Below are 23,044 nucleotides of genomic sequence, written 5' to 3' on the forward strand. Positions count from 1 at the left end.
GAGCGTGGAGAGCAGTGGGGGTGCAGGAGGATGCCCCGCCCCTTCCCTTATCCAGACAGACCCGTCAGGCTCCGTGGGAGGCACAGGACATGGCCTGGGCTCCCCTGGACCTGCGTGGACCGGGGCTGGGCTGCGTTCCCAGCTGTGGGGTCAACAGGAGCTCTTGCCGGAGCCGTGGGGAGCAGTAAGGCAGCGGCAGGCAGTTCGGAAGGAAGGAAGCAGCGGGCCCTGGAGGCAGCAGATGGAACCGGCGGCCACTCTGGTCCCAGTGCCTGCAGGTGGCATTATTTTAGTCAACCAGGGACGGCAGAGGAGCACTTAAGAACTCAGACATGGCATCACTCAATTGGGAAAGAGCCGTTAGCATTTCTTCTCCCCTCTCAGGCCCACACGCAACTCAAGGGCCCCCCACCTTTCCTGCTTCACTCACCATCCTCCCCGTCACCCAGGCTGAGCCTGCAGGCTCACGGACACCTCCCCAGCACCCCAACAACCACCTGCTTATACACCCCCCTGCCTCCCCCACCTCTGCCATCACACTCAGGGCCTATTTGGGCACATCTCACAGAATCCCAGCTCTTCCCAGACTCTCATCTGCTCCAGACCCCTCCTCTCACACTCGTCTGGCACCACCAGAAGGTTCTTCCCTGAACACCCGCTTCTCCATTTAAAGTCTCCCACTGCCCAGAGACAATGATCTACTCGCTCAGCCCAGCATCTGGGGCCTTCCTCCCCCAGACCCCCTTACTCATATCCCCTCCTGCTGCTCACCTGACCCTCCTCCAGCCTAGACTTGCCCTGCTTGACGTGGCAGCCACCAGCACTAAGCAGATACGGGAATTAATTCGAACGAAACACACTTTACCGAGCCTCACTGGGAGTACTTGGGCTTCCCTACTGGTCAGTGTGCAAAGAAAACATGTTCGTCACTGCAGCAGGCTTTACAGTGACCGTCCTCCCAACTCATTTCCAGGGCTCCAGCATTTGTTATTTCTCTGCGGCAAGACCACGCGCATCCTGGCAAAGGTGCTGATGATCCCGGGGCTGAAGGAGTCCCTCTCTCCTCTCCTTCCCTCTCCCGCATGGAAGCCTCCCCAGGGTCATTCACAGGTTACCGCCGCCGTGCCTGTCTTTTCTTAACATTTTCACAACAAAAAGCTCAGTGAGAACAGATCGTTTAAAAAATCTAAAATGCTGACTGAAGCACAGAAGAACAATTTTACAAGGGCCTTCACCGCCAAAACGAAAAGGTGATGGAATGATGTATGGCGTTTTGGGCGGGGGGGCGGCGATAGAAAATGATTCTGTAACTACAGATTTCAAGGAGTTCTACTCTCTCTGATTTGCCTCTGTCACAACCACAGATGCACATCGAGGACAGAACTCTGACTTTCTGTATCCACAGTTATTGACTTGAGCTCTGTGCTGTATGATGAACTTCTGATTCGGCCAAGGTTAAGCACTTCTATTCAGAAAGTGAACACAGGAGACTAGACTCGATGGCGCCCCCAGAGTGGCTGTTTCAGACTCTACCCTTAATGCTGCTAACTGATGGATCACCTAGCTTTTCCTGCAAATTATGCACAGCCATGGGCTCAGCCTCTAAGGCAGGGATGTAGAAAAAAGACACAAAGCTAGGAGAGGCTGCAGGATGGACCGGGGGGGAGGGGGGGGGCGGGGAGCTCGGGATCTGGCCTGCCTAACCCACTGTCTCCAACCTGCAGCCCCAGCATCACCAGAACTTGATGGAAATGCCAGGCCTGGGACTTCCCTGGTGGTCCAATTGTTAAGAACCCACCTGCCAGTGCAGGGGGCGCAGGTTCAGTTCCTGGTTCGGGGAGATCCCGCGTGCCTCGGGGCAACTACGTAAGCTGCGTGCCACAACTGCTGAGGCCTGAGCTCCTAGGGTCTGTGCTTGGCGATGAGACGCCACACACGGCAACCAGGGAGCAGCCCCTGCTTGCTGCAACTAGAGAAAGCCCACACGTAGCAAAGGAGATCCAGCGCAGCCCCCTTCCCCCAAAAATGCTTAATAAAAGAAAGAAAGAAAGAAATGCAAAGTCTGGGTCCTATCCCAGACTTTCAGAACCCGGAACTCTGGGGACAGGCGCCCAGAGCTTGTGTTCTGTTTGCGTTCTGATGCTATTTTTGAATCGAAGCAGAATTTACATACGATGCAATGTACAGGCCTTACTGCATAGTTATGACAAATCACTTTACACATCCGACTACTGGTTTAACATCTTAACTGTTATTAAGTGTACAGTTCAGCTGTATCAATTCTATTCATGTTACTGGGCAATAAATTTCTGGAACTTTTTCGTCTTGTGAAACTGAAGCTCTATACCCCCTGAACACTCCTTGCTTCCACCCCTCCCCCTGCAGAGCCTGAGGGTTACCGAGCCCCCAAGTGATTTGGACACACGTTAGCACTTGAGGAAAGCACTGCTCCTATGAAGAAAGGCCAGAGGGACTCCAAGGACCAGCCCAGAAAAGCAGCAGGCGTGTTGGAGGGCTGGGCCCCAGGAAAGCCGGTAGCAGGAAGTGTGTCACGGTCTCTAACGCCTTTCCAAACTTAATCCTGAGAGCTCAGTGTGGACACAGGATCCAATCATGGACACACGGACAACTTTGCCCCAAATCTCAGGTAGGCACAAGTTAAAGAAGGAAATTATATTTCTCAACATTAGACCAGGTCCTGGAAATTTTTCTCAAGGACCCAAAAGCTGGGTGAGAAAGTTATAAGCTTGGACTGGAAGAGCATCAGCAGCTACAGCACGTGTTCATTTCATTCTGACTCAGGACTGTATCTGTCCAATTTCATCATTTCTGTCTCTCACTTGAAAATTCCCAATTGGTTCTCTCCAGGGAAATTTCCCAGGTGGCTCAGTGGGTAAAGAATCTGCCTGCAATGGAGTAGACTAGGTTCGATCCCTGGGTCGGGAAGATCCCCTGGAGGAGGAAATGGCAACCCACTCCAGTATTCTTGCCTGGGAAAGCTGGTGGACAGAGGAGCCTGGTGGGCTACAGTCCATGGGGTCACAAAGAGTCAGACATGATTAAGTGACTGAGCACACAGCACACACAGTGAAAATTTGGGGAGGGGATGATAAGCCAAAGGAGATAACTGGTGGTCCCACAAACTACAGAATAGCTTTGACTTGCTTCTGAGTCATTCGAAGCAAGAGGTATTTATTGTCCTTTGTAGGTAAAATGGGATCGCATCATGAATGGCAAAGTCAAAGTCCATTAAACTGTTCTGAAGATAACACTCTGTCCAGGCCATCAGGGATGACACCATTCGTGGGCGAGCTAGAAATTTTAGAAACGATCTGAAGCTTGGGCAATTTTAGACTCTACTTCTCTTAAAAGTCTCTAGGGGGCTTCCCTGGAGGTCCAGGGGTTGAGACTCCACGCGTCCAGTGCAGGGGGCACAGCTTCGATCCCTGGTTGGGGAACTAGGAGCCCACATGCTGCACAGCGAGGCCAAATAAATAAAAGCCATCCATTTTTAAAGAAGCCCCCGGTGTACATCTATCATGTCCTGATCTCTATAAAAACTAATAAACTTAGGGAAAAGCATCCGGGAGAAAATAGGCTCTATCTAGGGTTTCGGTGGGGGGTGGGGGAGAAAAAGAATAAACCAGAAACAAAACCACCACAGCTCTTAACTCCACAGTGAGGAAGCACCAATAAGCCTCCAGTGATGCTCCAATCTCTAAATCCCACTCAATACACTTTGGCTCAAACAGCTGGCATTTTCTCTGCTTTTTAATTTGCATTTTGTAAGACTATTTTTCTAGTCACAGTGATAGCAGATATTATTAAAGAAGGTTTCCCTGTATTTTTATCTGAATGGGAACCGATACTCGGGATCCAAGAGGGTAATTGCAACAGTGCATTTTTTCAGATTATTCCACTGCCATAAAATCCCAATGAGGCTTACTACATCTTCTACTTTGAAAACCATCACAGTATCATACTCTGCCTTGTCCCACTTTCAAATGCTTCATTCAGTGGAAACTTCAAGGGGAAACGTGTGAGACAGTTGTAACCATCCCAGAGGAATGAGAAAACTGCATGGTTACAGCTATTCATGATCAGAACTGTGGGTTTAAAACCAGATTTCAAAAAGATACATGCATCCCAGAGTTCACAGAAGCACTATTTACAACAGCCAAGACATGGAAACAACCTCTGTCCAGAAGATGGATACAGAAGATGCTGCGTATTATATATAATGGAATATTACTCAGCCACAGAAAAGAATGAAATAATGCCATTCGCAGCAACATGGAAGGACCTGGAGATGATCAAGTAAATCAGACAGTGGAAGACAAAATACCATATGATATCACTTACACGTGGAACTTAAAATACGGCACACAAATGAATGTACCTGTGAAATGGAAACAGACTCCCAAGACACAAAACCAGACTCGTGGCTGCCAAAGGGGAGGGAGAGTAGGAAGGGTCGGGAGTATGGGGTTAGCAGATGCAAACTAGTCTATACAGGAAGTGTAAACAAGGTCTTTCTGCACAGCCCAGGGAACTATATTTAATATCCTGCGATAAGCCACAAAGGGAAGAATATGAGAAATAACACACGTAAGTGTAACTGAATCCCTTTGCTGTAGAGCAGAAGTTAACACATTGTAAATCAACTACACTTCACTAAAATACCATTTTTAAAAAACTGGATGATATTTAGCACAAAAAGACCACAATGAATTTTAAGGTATGAATGTCTCAGGTAGGACCTACACTCTTTTAAACACTAATTCTTTTTAAGACCATTCTGAGGCACAGAATTTCCATTTCTCCAGCATAACAGAGCCCTGCGATGACTCTCAAAGCTAGGCTTCCTGTCACTTGGGTAGACGTTTGATAAATGCTCTATTCCTGAACGATAAATCTTCATCCCATTCATAAAGCATGATCATGAAACACATCCTTCATGTGAGTTTAAAAATACCCTGTGGTAGATGATACCTTATTTGAAATTGATATTTAACTGAATATTTTACCATGCTACCATCCAATGTCTTTAGAACTAAAAAAAAAAGAAAAAAATGTTTAACTTCTGACATTATGTGCTTCATTTTCTGAGAAATAAAACTATTGGGTTTTTTTTTTTTTCAACTTGATAAGTATCCTGCATAAAACTGTCTTAAGGGGCTTCTTTGGTGGTTCAAGTGACTAAGACCCTGTGCTTCCTATGCAAGGGGTCAGGGAACTAGATCCCACATACCGCAGCTAAGAGTTCAAAATGCAGCAGCTAAAGATCCTGAGCGCCACAATGAAGATCTGGTACAGCCAAATAAATACATTTCTGAAAAAAGACCCTTAAAGAAACTGCCTTAAAGCCAGCAACAATCAACTGTGGCTGGAGATGAAGGGTCAAAGCCAGGACCACTTGCAGAATGATGGCTACGCATTTTGACTTCTGCCTCTGAGTACGCAGGGGGCCCGGGGAGAAGGTCGCAGGCAGGAGGACCAATGCTCTCCATGGCAGGATGCTTGATTCTTGCAGATGGTGTTTCCCGGAAGGAGGGGTATACACAGCAGCTCAAGTACATTCCCACAATGTCGAACTCCCTATAATACTGCCACCACACACACTGCAACACAGCAGCTCATCCCAGTGGGCGACCCTAGATACCAATACGCAACAGTCTTCTGAAACGAGCGCTGACTTATGAAAGGATGTAAAGGGAATCTGACTCTCAAACTGACTCAAGGAAGGGGTCCTCCACGGGGTGAAGTTTTATGCTGGCTACTGTAACGATGACTGTGATCGTCATGTCTTAGCGCTCAAAGTACACCCAAGAGGAGTGCAAAACATTTTTCCCACACAATGAAGGATTGATTGGCTTAATACAAAAAGGATTCTTATAGAAGTCCGACTGAACTGAAAGAAAATACAAAGGCTATGACTAAAACATTAAAAGCAAGAGAAATACAAAGGGCTAATAAATACGCGATGCATATCCTTAACTTCATTCGTAATTATAAAAACAGAAATTAAACAAGAAACCATTTTTCTTCTTAAAAAGCACCGGTAAGAAAACAAGACCTTGCTACTCCTCCCTAATGGCAAAAGAAAAGGACAGTAGCGGCCCTCACACAGTGCCGAGAGGGTAAATTTGGTGGAGAGTCTTGGGGAGCAATTTGGTAACACTTTGCAACATTTTCAATTCCCACATATGCTGGGAATTCCCACATATGAATTCTGCTTAAATTTCACTACTCGACAGTTTCCCTATATAAGACATCTGTGCATTATGTGCCAAATATGTGTCAAGCACTATTTGTAAAAGAAACTGGACAATCTGAAAGTCTCTCGTGGAGTCCGGTTAAAGAAATTAGTGGTTCAATATTGATAAATTACAGTATGTGATTCCATGACTTATGAGACAGAGACTTGAATGCTTTGCGGCTGTTAAAAGGAATGCAAACAATATACCTATGGTCTATTGTTAAAAATGAAAGAGCCATGTTATCTATAGTGTGATTCCACTGCTGTAAAAACTGTTTAAAGCATGTATGTTTGCTCTGCAAACAGAATCCCCGGGAGAGAGACAGCAGCTCCTTGTAGGTGGTCGCGTTGGAAGAACAGTGGGCATTTCCAACTTCCTACAAATCCTATGCTGTATTTATGGAACAATTATGTTGTTTCACAGTAATTTTTCAAGTCCTCCTCCTCCTCCTCCCACTGACAAGCTCTGAACTGTGTGAACTGTCAAAGATGACCTCATGGGTCACATCTGACTTAAGTCTGAGGCTCCTGGGAGCAGTGGGAGTTGGGGGAGGGGAGCAGGGACAGGCTGGGAAAAAGCCACTTTGGAAAAGTTTCACTGTGTACAAAAAGCAAAGCCAGTCACTTTTCTCCTGATAATGCATCCAGCTGAGCTGACTGCTTTCCTTAAAGGGAGCAATTTAACCACTGTCTCTACCTCAAGCCAGAGGTCGATCCCAATTTCATTTCCTTGGTTTGTCTAATGTATTTGGTGACTGCCAACCAACTTGCCTGCTGTGTAGACTGAATAATGGCTCAAAGATGTTCTGTTCTAATAATCAGGACTCGACTGTGTTAAGTTATTAACTATGCTAGGTTATTAATGTTAGGCAGTGGGGAATTAAAGAGTGCTCATCAGCTGATCTTAAAGTAGGGAGATTCTCCTACGTTATCTGGGTGGGTCCAGTGTAACCACAAGGATCCTTAAAAGTGGACGAGAGAGAGGAGTATGGAAGCAGAGTCAAAGAGATGTAAGGTCCCTGGCCCTGAAGACAGAGGAAGGGGGACTTCCCTGGCGGTACAGTGGATAAGAATCCACCTGCCAATACAGGGAAAATGAGTTCCATCTCTGGTCTGGGAGATTCCACACGCCACTGGGCAACAAAACCCGAGTGCCACAACTGCTGAGACCACACAGCACGACTAGACAGTGGTCCCCGCTTGCCACCACGAGAGAAAAATCTGTGCAGCCAAAGAAAAAAATCATTTTTAAAAAAGATGGGAGAAAGAGGCCACAAGCCAAGGCAGGCAGGTGGCCTCTAGCAACTGGAAAAGCCAAGGGAACAGATTCACCCCCAGAGCCTCTCTCCAGAAAGGAATGCCATCCTGCTGACACCTGGATTTTACTCCACCAAGACCTGTATAAGACTTCTAACCTACAGAACTCGAAGATGATATATTTGTGCTTTACAAGCTGTTAAGTTTGTGGCCATGTGTTACAGCAGCAATACAAAACTAATACAGTCCACGTAATATTTCCTTTATTTCTCTACACTCCCGACTTCCTCTGCTGAGCAAGGCTGGGGTGTGAAAGTCAGCACATCTTCCAGATGCCCAGGGAGCTGGGCCCACTCTGCAGCTGGATGGATGGTTTCAGGACTTCCTCAGTGAGGAGCCTGGCAAGATGCCTGCCTTGCAACAAAAGTGCCTTCACAATTTCTTCAATCAGCTGGACAAGCCATATTTGAATAAGTGGAGGACCTTTGTAAATCGGGGCCACCAGATAAACAGATACATCTGTCATCACTTACACCCAGACTATTCTTTAGGAAAATGACATAAGAGAAATGAATCTCGTGTGAAGAACTCAAACTCGCTTAACAACAAATGCTCGGAGGGGTTTCTCAACTTGTATCTACAGCCAGGGATAAGAGAGGCAGGTCAAAGACGATCTGAACAGGGACTGACTTAGACTAATGAGTACCTACTAAGTGCAAGGGACAGAGCTGAACACTGACAAGGCACGGTCTCAACTGGTTCTCATGACGTTTCCACCAGGAAATTACTACGATCATTACCATTGATCACTGACACGCCCACATTCTCAAAAACAGTTAATAAACGGACTGGGGTTCAATCAACTCTGCCAGCCTCCACAGAGGGGACCCTAAAGACACATCGTGCTAACACCCGCCCCTCCGCATCAAGGGATGGCTCAACCTGACATCAACCCTAGACCAGAATGCCTAAGAGAAGACAGAGTGCCAGCTTCGGTCCTATGATCTAGGCAGGCAAACATCTAACCTCGCCTCTCCAAAACACTCCCACAGCTCTGAGACACTTTTTATTCATCTCCACAGCCAGACTGTCAAAAAGAGGCTCTCCCCTTCTCAAGTTAATGTTCTGGCTCTTACATTCTACCGATTGTTTCTTCCAGGAATCTGCATTCTAAAAAATTTATAAACAAAGATCCTGCTTCTGTGAGATGGGCACGCTGCTGCTTTATAAAGGGCTTCTGTTAAGGCTCAGGAAGAAGCCATTATGACATCTAACCTCACTTCTCCCCTCTTCTGGTGAAGACCCACTTATTTCACAAAACAGCATCTAACATGGGTGGGTATTTTCTCATTCTGGGAATTTCTACATAAGATTTCCTTCTAAATAAAGGTTTTAGCTCTAAAAATGCACCATAATGAAACAAAAAGGCAGGTAACCCTAAGAGCAGTCCCTTTCTCTTGCTTGCATTTCTTTTCTCACTTCAGTACAGGAAACTGGTTTCAGTCACTATAAGAAAACCTTATGTTCCCCAAAGGGGTTATTTTTTCCCCCAGTCATATAATTTTTTAAAACAAAACTACAAGCTGGCCCTGCATTTTAGTCCACAAGCCAGTGAAAAGAAGATATTTGGTGTCTGAAACACATTTTCCAAAAAAGAATGTCATTCATGGTGGGGTCCATTTCCAGAATGACCCACAAAACTCTTTCAAACTCAGAGTGTGGATTAAATACTATACATCTGCTGTAAGATCTGATGCCTTGCAGCATTACTTAAAGGCAATCAAGTTCCATACATGGCTAATTCTCTTTCAAGGAAAGCAATTCTGATAAGATCGAGGAAAACAGATTTGGGGGCAATCTGAAGGACAGTTCTAAGGCTTTAACAACTGATACAGCATTCTCACTCAGATTTAACTTCATTTCCAAAAAAGTTATGGTTTCTTTTTCCTGCAAATGGCTGTGTGTCTGCCCCTCTTATACTTATTAGTGATGAGGTCACGGGCTGGGATTACTGTAGCCAACAGAGAGAGCCACATGTGATGGAGGACAGTCCAGTGTCTAATGAGCCAGCTGCAGATGGAGAATGGCAGAGAAGTGGGGTCAGGGTTTTGGGTAAGCGATGACTACAAATTGTTCCCAGAGGAGAAAGAAGATGGTGGTGGCCAGGTGTCACGTGACACCTGACTGCACCTGTCACCTCACAAAGCCCACCTGCTTGACCCCTGCTGCTCTAATATCTGCAGGGACAAGGAGAGCTTTGGGAACAGGACAGACAGCCAAACAGCTGAGGGTAAAGTAGGATCAAGTGTCAGAGTGGCGGTCGTTTGAGTCCTATATCCGCAGGGAGAGAAATCTACCAGGACTTAGACAATTTCATTCACATACATACACATCATCTCTGCTCTGGTGAGCTGCTCATCTTTCATCATTACCAAAAAATTTAGAATTTAGAATTACAATACAGCACAGAGGCACTCCCTGTGCCACATGGCCCCATAATCTATCTACAAAACTCAATTTCACATCGCAAAAGGGATCCAAGAACTCATTGATTAATTCAGGCAGAGCCCAAAGTGGATGTGAGAAAAGACTTTCCTCGTTTTTTCCATAACATTGTTTTCCCAAGATCATAAATCTCTGAGCATCGACTTCCCATCTCCGGAAAGTGAACAGCATCAGAGGGGGCACATAAATCACCCTGGGAAGAGTTATTCATCGTGGGCAAATAAAAATGTAAGCCGGGCAGATGGTGGAGAGCTTCTTTCTGCTGGGAGCACTTCACAGGGCAAGGCGGGCCAGGGGGAAAGCGGAGGGAGTTGTGAAATTTGGGGCCACCTGGCTAGGAAGAGAATAAATAAACCCGAAACAACAGGACACTAAAAATAAGCATACCACCTGCATACACTCGCTTCCACTCTTCACGTCTGGTTCAGGTCAGGCTTTCCCTCTTTGTGGCCACAGGACTGGCAGGAAGGCAAAGAGGAGGAGGAGGGAGGGGAGAAGCGGGGGATGAGGAGGGGGCAGTGGAGAGGAGGAGAGGAGGGGTGGAGAGAGGGAGAAGCGGGAGGGGAGAAGGAGGGAAACCCACACGAAACACTGCATAATTCTAAGCCCTTTTCATTCACCAGTTTCAAAGCGCTTAATCCTTTGGGGGCTGCTGCAGGACGGAAGAGATTATACCACTTGGTGCTGATTTTTTTCATACAGCTCCAGCTCACAACTGGCAAATGCACGGCGGCTGCATCCCCAGTACTCCAGTGGGTGTTTATGTCACAAAGCCACAGTGGACTGGGGGGAGGGGAGGGGGGAGGCCGGCCACAGACCAGCTCGTTCCAGGGCTGCACCCGCTGCTTCAAGCCCCAGACACACCCTAGCAACCCCTGAGGAGGTGTGGCTGGGGACCTCCTAGTGTATTCCACCTGCTCTCATGAAAGCAACACCAGCCAAGAAAACAAAACTGTATTATCACCCACTAGAAGGGAGAGGAGAAAAAAGGAAAAGGAATGAAGGGAGGAACAAATCCTTGAAAAAGTAACAAAAAATTCCCCCAAAGCTGCTCAGGAAATGACACTGCTGCATCTGGTAGCCTCTGAGAGCTCATCAGTGCAGCCAGAGTCCAGGCTCAAGCAGCCCTTGGAATACGCACACAGAGCTTAGGTTGTGTGTGATGGTTATGTTTGCTGTTGATTGTTAAGAGGACAGAAAAACTTTTTCTTTTTTTTTTTTTTTTACAGACAGGAGCTCTCGGGAGGAACAGCCACGGGAGGAACAGCAATCGGATCCTATGAGGGCACCACCAAATGCCATGCGGCTCACACATGGTCATTTTAACTGCCACGGGCCACAGGCAGACCACAGCCCCAGACCCCAGAACCTTCACAGTGTTGGCAAACTAACCTGGAAACATCACTGAGCTAAAAACCATCTCTCCTGCTTCTAATCTCAAGGTATAAAGAGAGAAAAATAATTGTGACTATTGTGAGAAAAGCATGGAGTTAATAAGCTGAGTGTCTTAGCTTGGGCAAACAAAAGTCCATAGACTGGGTTGGGTTAAACAATAGGAGTTTATTTTCTCACAGTTCTAGAGGCTGGAAGTCCAAGATGAGGGGGCCAGCACGGCTGGGTTCTGAAGAAGGCTCTCTTCTTGGTTTGCAGACGGCTGCCTTCCGCTGCGTCCTCCCAGGGTGGAGTCAGAGAGAGTCCTCTTGGGTTAGGGCTCCACCCACATGACCTCACTTAACCTTAACTGCTTCCTAAGGACTCTCAGATACAGTCTGTAACTCTCAGATACAGTCCTACTAGGGGTAGGTCTTCAACATATGAACTTGTAGGGAGGGTTGGTATATGATTTAGCTCATGCGTACTAAGTTACTTCAGTCATGTCCAACTCTTTGCAACCCTATGGATCGTAGCACACCAGGCTCCTCTGTCCGCGGGATTGTCCAGGCAAGAATACTGGAGTGGGTTGCCATGCCTTCCTCCAGGGGATCTTCCCAACCCAGGGATCAAACCTGCACCTCTTAAGTCTCTTGCATTGGCCACCTGGGTATGACTTAGCTCACAGTACTGAGCTATGAAATCTGCTAAAGTAAGGAGTCTTCCATTCAACGTCCACCACATAGTAGCTCAATTAGTGTTTGATGAACAAACAAATAACCAAGAAGATGAATAATTACTATCTTACTCTATTGGGACACAGAGCAAACTTATGAGGGAAGGATCTTTTTTCAACACAATCAACAATCTGGATCCTTCTGATTTCTAAGTCCTGAGGGTCTGGTAACTAGGAGGCGTATCTTCTACATTTGCAGAGTGGATGGACTGCTGTCTCTGCAGACCTACAGCCAGAAGAGGAGAAGAAAAAATCCAGATGATTAAAACCCACTGCTCATTCCTATAATGTCAGGACCTAAATTGGAATGCCCTGCATGGATCTTCTGAAAAGGTCATAATAAGAGTTCCACATATCACCACCATCATCTAGTATGTGTTGGACAGGTCAAGGCCCATCATGAGAAATGGACTAATGAGTAGGCGAGCCTTCTGTTTAGGGAGGCCAGGACACTGGTCATTAATGAATTTCTTATTACAGCAGCATTCATAACTCACGTGCCACTCTGCAGGTTAGACTTACTTTTTTTTTAGGTTTTTGGCCATGCTGCATGGCATGTGAGATCTCAGTTTCATGGCCAGGGATGGAACCCATGCCTCCTGCATTGGGAGCACAAAGTCTCAACCGCTGGACCGCCAGGGAAGTCCCTAGACTTACTTCTATTGGGGCATCCAGACTCCTAAAGAGAGCAAGGGACAGAGATGAGGACAGGGAGAGACGCCCTCAGCACATGAACAGTGCAGACGGACCTTTCACTCACATTCACTCATCAAAGCACTGGGCCTATGAGATGAAATGGTAGGGCTGGAAAAGTCTTGTGGAAGCTGCAGATGAGTGCTGTAGGAAGAAAACCCGCTTGGGGCAGGTTTGGGGGGTCCAGTCACACCATCTCCATACCCCAAGGCTATCCCCACTTCTCCCCTGCTAATGGGGACCCAGTGTGGGGCCACCTAGGACTCAAGATTCACTGTGATTCAGCACCCTCCTCCACAGCCAGGGAGGGTGACTGATCACTGTAAAGCAGTCATGGAAACCCAGTTGCCAGGCTCGAGTTATAGGTCCTGGGTGGGGCCCCGGGGATCTAGTTCTGGTTGGGACATACAGGAGAAGTGTGCTGGGGCCTTCCCTTCCCACATGGAGCATCCTGGGAAAGCCTTCATCTCGTCCCACATTCTAAAGGAATGCCATGGGTTTCTGATGCTTGGGACTGCAGCTGGCACACCGCCACCATGACAAGCGTGGGGACGAAAAACCAACTCAAGAATAATGGAAGAAACCTGTTTTTATTTTATTTTTTTTTAAATAGAGGTAACTGATGTTTTGCATCATAAAGGACTCACAAGATCTACTCTCATAACAAATGCTGAAGTGTACAGTACGGTCGGTGTTAGTTACACGCACACGGCTGCACAGCAGCCCTCCAAACCCTTCATCTCGTACAACGGGAACTCTCCACTCACTGGAGAACACTCTTCATCCCCCTCTACCCCGGCACCATCATCCTACTTCCTGTTTCTATGCATCTGATAACTTCAGATGCTTCCTATGAGTGGAATCATGTATTTGTGCTTCTGTGACTGGCGTATTTCACTCAGCGTAATGTCCTGAAGGCTCGCCCCTTTTTTAAGACTGACTAACAACCCATCGTATCATACACCACAGTCTTTGTTCATTCATCCACTTAGGCTCTTCCCACCTTGTGTGGCTATTCAGGAACAAAGCTGAAATAAACGAACACTGGAGTGTAAACATCTCAAGATCCAGATGGCAATGCCTCTGGATAAAGATACACAGCAGGACTGCTGGATCAGGCAGTAGTTCGGTTTTAGTTTTTTGTTTCTGAGGAACCTGCATACCATTTTCTAACAGCCCGTATCTTCAAGGGCATCAGGACTGACTGCAACAAACCCATGACCGCTATCGGCAGAAGTCCAATTGTGGGAGAAAATTAAACAGTGTTACTGCTTGAGCTTCTAACTGGGTTCTCTGTTATTTGCAGTTGAAGATTCCTTCTGGACACAGGAAATGGTGTAGTCTATAGGAAAGGGCATTGGCTGGGGATAAAGGAGTCCAGACTTCTACCTTGCCTTCACTGCTCACCAGTCCTGTGACTCTTCACAAGCCAGTCATTCCCTCCAGTCTGGGGAGTAGCCACTGGACCCCTAAAGACTATTTTAAGATTTAGGGATTCAAAGGCATGGTTCACAGAGGAAAAAAGTGTTCTACAGGATCTGCAAAGTTTGATGCAATTAAACTCTCTGACTAAGGAAGGAGAGTGGGGTAGAAAACAGGTAATCATGTCACCCGTGAACTTTCTTGTTACAAAGTCTGGACATGATCGACAACATTTCCTACAGAGCAACCATTAAACTTTGTGGACCTATCACAGAAATCACAAAAGCAATTTTCCACCATTATAATGATGGGTTAGCTGTCTCACTCCCTGGTCAAACAGTTGCTAACAAACAAATGTGTGTCAAATATTTTGAGCAAATCTTCAAGGTTGAAAACGTATGCTAAAAGAATTAACCAGGACTTCCCTGATGGTCCGGTGGTTAAGAATCTGTGTACTAGTGCAGGGGACACAAGTTTGATCTTGGTCTGGGAACATCCCACACGCCACGAGGCAACTGAGCCCATGAGCTGAAACCACTGAAGCCTGCACTCTAGAGCCCACGCTCTGCAACGAGAAGCCCCTGCGATGAGAAGCCCACACACCCCCCTGCATCGGAGAGCAGTCCCCAGTTACCACAACTAGAGAAAGCCCGGGACAGCAACAAAGAGCCAGCACAGCCACCAATAATAGCTTAGTTACAAAAAATCATCCAAATGATCAAAATAGCATACCACCTTACCTTGAAAAATCTATCACCGTCCCATGCCTTATCCTTATGCTCAAATCTACACACACCTATACACTGATGCGTTGTGGAGGTGAGGCATGAAACACCACCAAAATGGCTTGAGATTAGACTGGCCAGGCTTCAACTTGAATTTCAGAGTATTTCAAAACTGACAGCCTTCTATGTTGAGTGAGTGGTTCAAAAGTTCTGGGCTAAAAATGACAGGTCAACCAAGGGCATGAAAATTCTTCTTGAGGCAACATTCAGCTACATCTTTTATATCTGTCTCCTCCCCTCATTGGTAAGACAATCCCCTCCACTGGAGAAGGAGGGATTATGACATAAGCACTTGAAAATTCAATTCTGCCATTTTCTAACCAAAGCCCACTTAGCTAATTTATATGCTGATCCAGTCCGTAGTAGGGACATTAGGAGAAGTCTTTCTGAACCTGCTAGACTTGGAGGATGCAGGGCATATGGTCTCTTGATGGCAGTGCTGACACTTCGATGCAGATGATTCACCAAGCAAAGTGTTCTAATGAAACAGTCAACCCAGGGTTGACAGGAGCTGACAGCGTGTTCCTGAGACATGGCATCAGGACTTTCTGCTGAAGGTACCCATGCATGCGTGCTAAGTCGCTTCAGTCGTGTCCAACTCTGTGACCCTGTGGACTGTAGCCCGCCAGGCTCCTCTGTCCGTGGGATTCCCTAGGGAAGAATACTGGCATGGGTTCCCATGCCCTCCTCCAGGGGATCTTCCTGACCCAGAGACTGGACCCAAGTCTTTTATGTCTCCTGCATTGGCAGGTGGGTTCTTTACCACCAGCAGTACCTGGGAAGCCAAAGGGGAGGGATTAACGAGAAGACTCCCCAGTTTCTCTCCAGGCCAGGGGTAGGTGTCTGGGCACCAAATAAACACCTCCAGTGATTAACACAACACACGTTATGCCCAACAAAGGAAGCCAGACTCATGAATACAGACTGCATGACTCCATTTAGATGGGTGTTCTGAAAAAGGAAAAACTACATGGAAAGAAGACAGGTGAGTGCTCACCAGGGACCAGAGGACAAGTTAAACATACAGGAACCCAAGGGAATCCTGGAAAGTGATGGAACTGCTCTAACAAATCAAAGGACAGAAGTGATAAAACTGCATTTTTAAAGGGCTGAGTTTTATTATTTATGAATTATACCTCTATAAACCTGACTTTTAGGACAAATGAGGGGTTTTACCCCTCAGATATATTGTCTAGAACAGTGGTCCCCAATCTTTTTGGCACCAGGGGCCAGATCCATGAAAGACAATTTTTCCATGGACCGGGGCTTGGGGTGGAGGTGGGAGATGGTTTCAGGATGATTCCAGAGCACTACATTTATTGTTATTACATCAGCTCCACCTCAGATCATCAGGCACTAGATCCTAGAGGCTGGGGACCCCTGCTCTAGAAAGATGGGTCAACATCCAGGATTGCCCCCATGCCATCCTCTGCTTCCTTATTTCAACAACAGCCCGACCAGTCCAGATCCAGTGCTGGGAATGGAAACCACTTCAGGTGTTTTGACCAGGAAGGGATGTGATACGGGAATTGGGCATGTACAGTATCACTGGTCTGGAGGAACATAAATCCCTCTTAGGCTTTTTAACTCAAGAGCCAGCACTGCAGGCAGCCCTGACCCCAGCATCTGGCTGCTGCTGCTGCTGCGGCTTCAGCAGCCTCTCCCGCCAGTGCAGCAGGGGGACTGAACAGAGCTCTGCCACTGCACCTGCCTCTGAACACATCCCTTCATGACCCTGTCCACCAGTTACAGCAGCAGAAGGAATATGGGCCCCATCTCAGCTTCTAGCTCCCACACAAACGCTCTGGGGAAACCGTCATGTGTTTAGAGACCTTACTGTGCAAAAGCAAAGGACCTGGGGACCTGGATTTGAGTTGGTGGGTTTTCAGTCCAGAGGATGGATAAAAGTCAAGAGCACCAGGCCCAACATCTCCCCTTCTCCTGTCCTAAAACAAGCTGTGCTTCAACAAAGAAAGCGCAACCAAAACCTTTTTCTGTCTAAACTTAACATTTCAAACACGTTAGGAGAGTTGAATTATCGTTCTACTAACAGGGGAAACCAAGATCCTAACTCGCTTCATTATGTGAGAGTATTTCATTTTCACATTTAGTTAGTTCCAGCCCCAGCAGAATAAAATTTTGAGATTTGATAACAAGGCCAACCGCGACTTTCTTGTAACTCACATTATTAAATACACACTGCTTTCTGAGTTCTGTTCTGTTGAGAATGAAACAGACTGAGCTTGAAAATGCATTCATTTTCTAGATATGTGTAAGTTGTTTTATGGTAAGCCAGAACCAGGGGAGGGGAGTGTGAAATTGTGATTTAGGGTAAGAAATGTACATTTGCTTTTTGTCTCTATTTCTGGCACAGAGTTCCTCAAACCCTCAGAATTTCCTAAGAAATGAGAGCTTTAAATGTGTCATTTGTTATGTTAGTGAGTGACTTTTGTAAGCCCCTGGTCGCCTAAGGATGGGAGATGGTGGTCCGTGGGGCTGACGCCCTGTGATGAGAGGCTTGGAGTTTTCAGTCCCACTCCCTTGTCTCCGGGGAGGGGAGAGGAGCTGGAGGTGCTTTAATCACTGGAGAATCATCAGTGGCCAAGAATTTCTTTACTCTTGCCTATGCAATGAGACCTCCATAAAACCCCTAAAGAACAGGGTTCAGAGAACATCCTGGTTGGTGAATAGATGGGGTGCAGGGAGGCGGAGGTACACTCAGAGAGGGCAGCAAAGCTCCAAGCTCCTCCCTACAGACCTTGCCCTGAGCTTTTCTTCCTTCCATTTCTGAATGACATCCTTCTGTAGGAAACTGTTAAATGTTTCTGAGTTCTGTGAGCCCCTCTAGCAAATCAATCACACCTGAGAGAAGGGCGGGCCTCTCCAATCCATAGCCAGTTGGTCAGAAGCACAGATGACAACCTGGGCTTGTGACTGGCATCTGGCCGAAGGCGGGGCTCGTCCTGCAGTCTGAGCCCTTCCCCTGTGCGATCTGGCGCCCCCTCCAGGTGGACAGCGTCAGAACTGAGTTGACTTGGAGGATGCCCAGTCTGTGTCTGATGGGAATTGGATTGATGAGTTAATTGCTTGATGCCATAAAAAGACACAAACAGGGACTTTCGTGGAGGTCCAGAGATCCCGCACTGCCACTGCAGAGGGCATGGGTTCAATCCCTAGTGGGGGAATAAAGATCCCGAGTGCCATACAACATGGCCAAAAAATAATAAAACAAACACCATAAATATACATCAGAGTGTTTATATCCTAATTTACGCTCCTAAAGACCTAACATGATCACAACAATAAGCCAGAAGAACGTATTTGTCTAAACCATCACAATAGCTACAATTCCTAGTCTCCCAATGACCACCCACTTAGTAACTATATTCTCAATATCATAAGGGATAAGGAACATTCTCATAAGGAACTTTTTAGCCTTCAGGAATTTCACCTCACTTCTTCTGGGGTTATTTCTCCAAAATTATACAAAAGGGAGACAATGAAAACACTCTCCTTTTTCTGACAAGAAAACTATTGGGTGGCTGATGCTAGCTTCTTCAATTCTTACAACAAGAACAACAAAAAAGACAAAGCACAATGGCCTAAAATAAAAATAGCGTCCAACCAACACTAGCTGTTTGGGTTGCAAAAATCATCTGCTAGCGGTGTCACTGGAAAAAATGAGGGAAGGCTTTGCAAAAGAACTCTTAATCCTTCCTTCTCAGAAAACCATCACACCCACATCACAAGCCGTAAGTCTTGCCTGCCGTAAGGGATTACCAGACAGGATCTCCTACTGGGCCCACAAAAGGAATAAGGGCAAAAATGACAAGAAATTAATGACTGTCCCTAACTTCAGGGGGAAAAGCTCTCCTTAGTGTTTCTCCTTCAAGGTCTATTTAAGTTGAACTTCGGAGCTAGTTATTTCATATGGATAATGATATACTATCGTCTGCCTGTGCTACTGACCAGAAAGCAAAGTGGGCAATAACTTTAAAAAAAAAACCCAGATCTCTCAAACTTTGGGGTTACAGGAAGCACCCATGGGAAAGCAGCACAGATGCAGGGAAGAACTCAGAATGCGGAATACCAGCAGCCCTGATAGTCAGCTTATTAGGTTACTAAACAGACATTTCTCCTAGAACACAGAGATGGCCAACAGGAACAAGAAAAGATGCTCAAGGCCACTAATTATTCAGTTCAGTCACTCAGTCGTGTCTGACTCTTGTCGACCCCATGGACGCCAGGCCTCCCTGTAAATCATCAACTCATGGAGTTCACCCAAACTCATGTCCACTGAGTCGGTGATGCCACCCAACCATCTAATCCTCTGTCAGCCCCTTCTCCTCCTGCCCTCAATCTTTCCCAGCATCAGGCTCTTTTCAGATGAGTCAACTCTTCGCATGAGGTGGCCAAAGTATTGGAGCTTCAGCTTCAGCATCAGTCCTTCCAATGAACACCCAGGACTGATCTCCTTTAGGATGGAGTGGTTGGATCTCCTTGCAGTCCAAGGGATTCTCAAGAGTCTTTTCCAATACCACAGTTCAAAAGCATCAATTCTTTGGTGCTCAGCTTTCTTTATAGTCCAACTCCCACATCCATACATGACCACTGGAAAAACCATAGCCTTGACGAGACGGACCTTTATTGACAAAGTAATGTCTCTGCTTTTTAATATGCTGTCTAGGTTGGTCATAACTTTCCTTCCAAGGAGTAAGCTAATGATTAAAGAAATGCAAATCAAAACTGCCACAAAGTACTACCTCACACTGGTCAGAATGGCTATCTTTAAAAAGTCTACAAGTAACAAATGCTAGAGAAGATGTAGAGAAAAGGGCACCCTCCTACACTGTTGTTTGGAATGTACGCTGGTGCAGTGACAGTGGAAAACACTACAGAGGTGCCTCAGAAAAAACTAAACAGAATCACCACACGATCCAGCCATCTCACTCCTGGGCGTATATCCAGACACGGCTCTAATTCAAATACCTGCACCCCAGTGTTCTTGCAAACAGCCTAAATACCCATTGACAGATGAATGCAGAAAGAATACACACACCACAGACACACACACACACGTGTGTGTGTGTGTGTGTGTGTGTGTGTAATAATCTCTAGCTGCATCCAGGTTGCTCATTCGTTAAGGCTGACTAGTATTCCATTATGTATATAATTATAATTATACATATATACACACAACTAGAGATTATTACATTTAGTGAAGTAAGTCAGAAGGAGAAAGATAAATACCATACGATATCACCTACCTGTGGAATCTAAAATATGATACAAATGAACCTATCACAAACAGACTCATGGACACAGAGAACAGACTTGTAGGTGGCAAGGCGGGGGGGACTGGGGACTGAGAGATTGGGAGGTTGAGGTTAGCAGATGCAAACTCTTTTATGGAATGGATAGCCAGCAAGATCCTACTGTATGGCACAAGGGTCTACTGATATATTCAACAGCCTGTGATAAACCATAATGGAAAAGAATATTTTAAAAAAGAATTATGTATAACGGAATCACTTTGCTGTACAGCACAAATTAACACAGTATAAATCAACTAGACTTCAATAAATAAATTTTTTTAAAGCCTATTAGATGACAGTCTCTGCTAGGATTTCCGTGATGCTGCTGTGCACAGGATTTAAACAATTATTTCTGAAGATCTAAGAATTTCTCTTTTCACTTCTTTCTAGAGCAAGTTTTAAGTATGTGTATTATGGTGTGAAGTCCCAAAGCTTCTTTCCCAATGGAATGGAAGGGACTGGAGTTCTCAGCCCCTTAGCAGCGAAGTACCCCTCCTCAAACGTGACCCCACCCAAGGCTCTCAAAAGAGCTACCCAACACCAAGCTCCAATCAACTTCTCGGTTGCCAACTTACCTTGCAAGGCAACTACATGTCAGCTGCAAGTGTTCCCCACCTGAAACTTGGTGCATGGCTAGAGGCAGAGGCCTTTCAAAACCTCACACCCCTATCATTTCATACTCTGTGAAGTCACCTTACAGATGCTGATGAAATGCTTTGTGGGCAGGCTAACCCTGCCTCTGGAAGACCTAGGCCCGGTAGGTCACCCTCGGAGAAAAGAACCACGTGAAGCTGGGAGGAAAATGCCAATGGAGAACCAACACCATCTGATCCAAGACGCTGCTTTGGGGCTTGCACCCTTACAAAATAGATCTTGTTCTATAATTCTGTAGCCGAAGTGATTTCAACTAAAACGAAGAACCACCTCTAACATGTGGTTACAGTAGGTCCCAGCCCAGTTCACGAGATCACGTCAACAGGAAACGTGCATGCAAAGAAACAGGGAAACAGAAATTCACTCGTGACACGGGAGAAATGAACCAAAGGCAGGCTGCATTGGCTTCTCTCCAGCTGCCACTCAGAGGCGCCGTCAGTCAAGGAGCATCGTGCAGGCAGATCACAGGCCCCGGGGAGCCTGTGGGGGTCTGGCTGGCCGCTAAGGTCGACAGAGCTGCTCGTCCCTGGACCTGAGCTGCAGTGCAGCACCTGGAAGAGCCCCAGCCACTGCCCGTGGGCTCGCCCGGTTCTGTAGCATGCAAGGAGTGAGAGTGGGAGGCAGGTGCTCACGGTATTAGCACAACCAATACAAAGAAGCCGCTATTTCAGGGGAGTGATATAATATATTGTAACTGCTCCCATCGTGTCAACAGGCGTCACGTCAGTGGGTGCATTAGAATCTCTCCTGCTCAATATGAAAATAACTTCCATTTCAATGAAAATAGGAGATTCCCCATAGGTTGCATCATAATTCGCCCACGGCAGCTGCCAGGCAGGAGAACAGGCATGCTCGGGGGTGATTTTGTCTCCCCTAGGGATGCTTCCATTTTATCATTGGTCTCCTCTTAAAATCCTGAGATGAGCAAGTTACAAATATAATTACTCTCTTTCCCAGCAAGCACTAAGACAAGCCATATGCGGTGCTAGAGAGGACAGGCGGCTCACCTCCGGCTCTGGCTCTGGCTCTGGTGGGAAGGCTTGCTCGTCCTCCGTGGAGTTGGGTAAAATGGCCCAGGTGATGCTGGCGCTGGCTGATGGCAAGGAGCCAAGTGTCCCATTTTTCAGCTGCTCTGTGGAGTGCGACTTGGGCCCGTGCCATCCCAGGATGCTTTCTGAAATAAAGACCGAGGATGATGCCAAGCATTTTCCAAATCCAACATTTAGAGGTCAAGAGGAATCACACTAGATAAGAAGCCCAACATGAAGTGGGCCCAGCTTTAAGTGGACAGTGGTGGATTTCAGTTGATTCAGTAGACTGAAGTGTAGATTCAGATCATCTATTCATAAACGGGTCTCTGCATAATGGCCATATCAGAATCACCATAGGCTGTGTCTCTCTCTATTCTTGGACAAAAACAAGTCTGCCACATTTCCTTAAGGGTGTTTTTATTAAATATAAAATTTTTTTTAAATCTGTTTAAAAATACTTTAAAATATTTACAATAAAAAACCAAAAGTCGAGGACTCCCCTGGTGGTCCCGTAGTTCCCAAAGCAGGGGGCATAAGTTCAATCCCTGGTCAGGAAAGATCCCGCACGACGTGGGCAAAAAATAAAAACAACGTAGAATTTTATCAGACACAGGCTGCTCAAAATGCAGTTTGAGTGCAATCTGATGACCAGAGCTGAGAAAAGACATCTGCAGTGTGATGACGTCACAAGCCCACAGCCATTAGATGCAGCCAGCGTGGCAGAAGTCAAGAAGCCACATCACTGAAGACAGATGTGGTCATGCCATTATAGCAAAAAACACTTTTGGGGTTACCAGATTGGTGTTTATAAAATGTTTATTTTCTTTCTCTCTTTATTTGGCCATGCCACGTGGCTTGCAGGATCTTAGTGCCATTATCAGGGATTGAACCCAGGCCTCCAGCAGCAGAATCAAGAGTCCTAACCACTGGACTGCCAGGGAACTCCCCATAAAGCATTTTTCTAATCTTCCCTAGATCCTTGAGAACAACAAGAAAACCTTTCTAACTCTAATACT

General features: G+C 46.3%; 1 protein-coding gene and 1 long non-coding RNA gene across 9 annotated transcripts in view; one reads left to right on the top strand and one right to left on the bottom strand.

Moving 5' to 3' along the window:
- Positions 1 to 23,044, bottom strand: part of OSBPL10 (oxysterol binding protein like 10) — a 362,137-nt gene that overhangs the window by 68,910 nt on the left and 270,183 nt on the right. For all 7 annotated transcript variants that reach the window (XR_009732395.1, XM_061395738.1, XM_061395733.1 and 4 more), the window contains exon 6: positions 22,005 to 22,171. Coding sequence is in view for 6 of the 7 variants with exons in the window: in XM_061395738.1 (XP_061251722.1) it covers positions 22,005 to 22,171 (167 nt within the window). In the remaining variant the exon portion in view is untranslated. The remainder of the gene's footprint in view (positions 1 to 22,004; positions 22,172 to 23,044) is intronic.
- LOC133235006 (uncharacterized) lies at positions 9,279 to 15,395 on the top strand. 2 transcript variants are annotated; one of them, XR_009732397.1, is made up of 4 exons: positions 9,279 to 10,249; positions 10,645 to 10,773; positions 11,251 to 11,463; positions 12,328 to 15,395. It is a non-coding gene; the product is annotated as an uncharacterized LOC133235006 (long non-coding RNA). The 2 variants fall into 2 exon arrangements; XR_009732396.1 differs by lacking the exon at positions 10,645 to 10,773 and having other exon boundaries at positions 9,296 to 10,249.

The sequence above is a fragment of the Bos javanicus genome, chromosome 22 (genome assembly GCF_032452875.1).
Source record: "Bos javanicus breed banteng chromosome 22, ARS-OSU_banteng_1.0, whole genome shotgun sequence".
Lineage (NCBI taxonomy): Eukaryota > Metazoa > Chordata > Mammalia > Artiodactyla > Bovidae > Bos > Bos javanicus.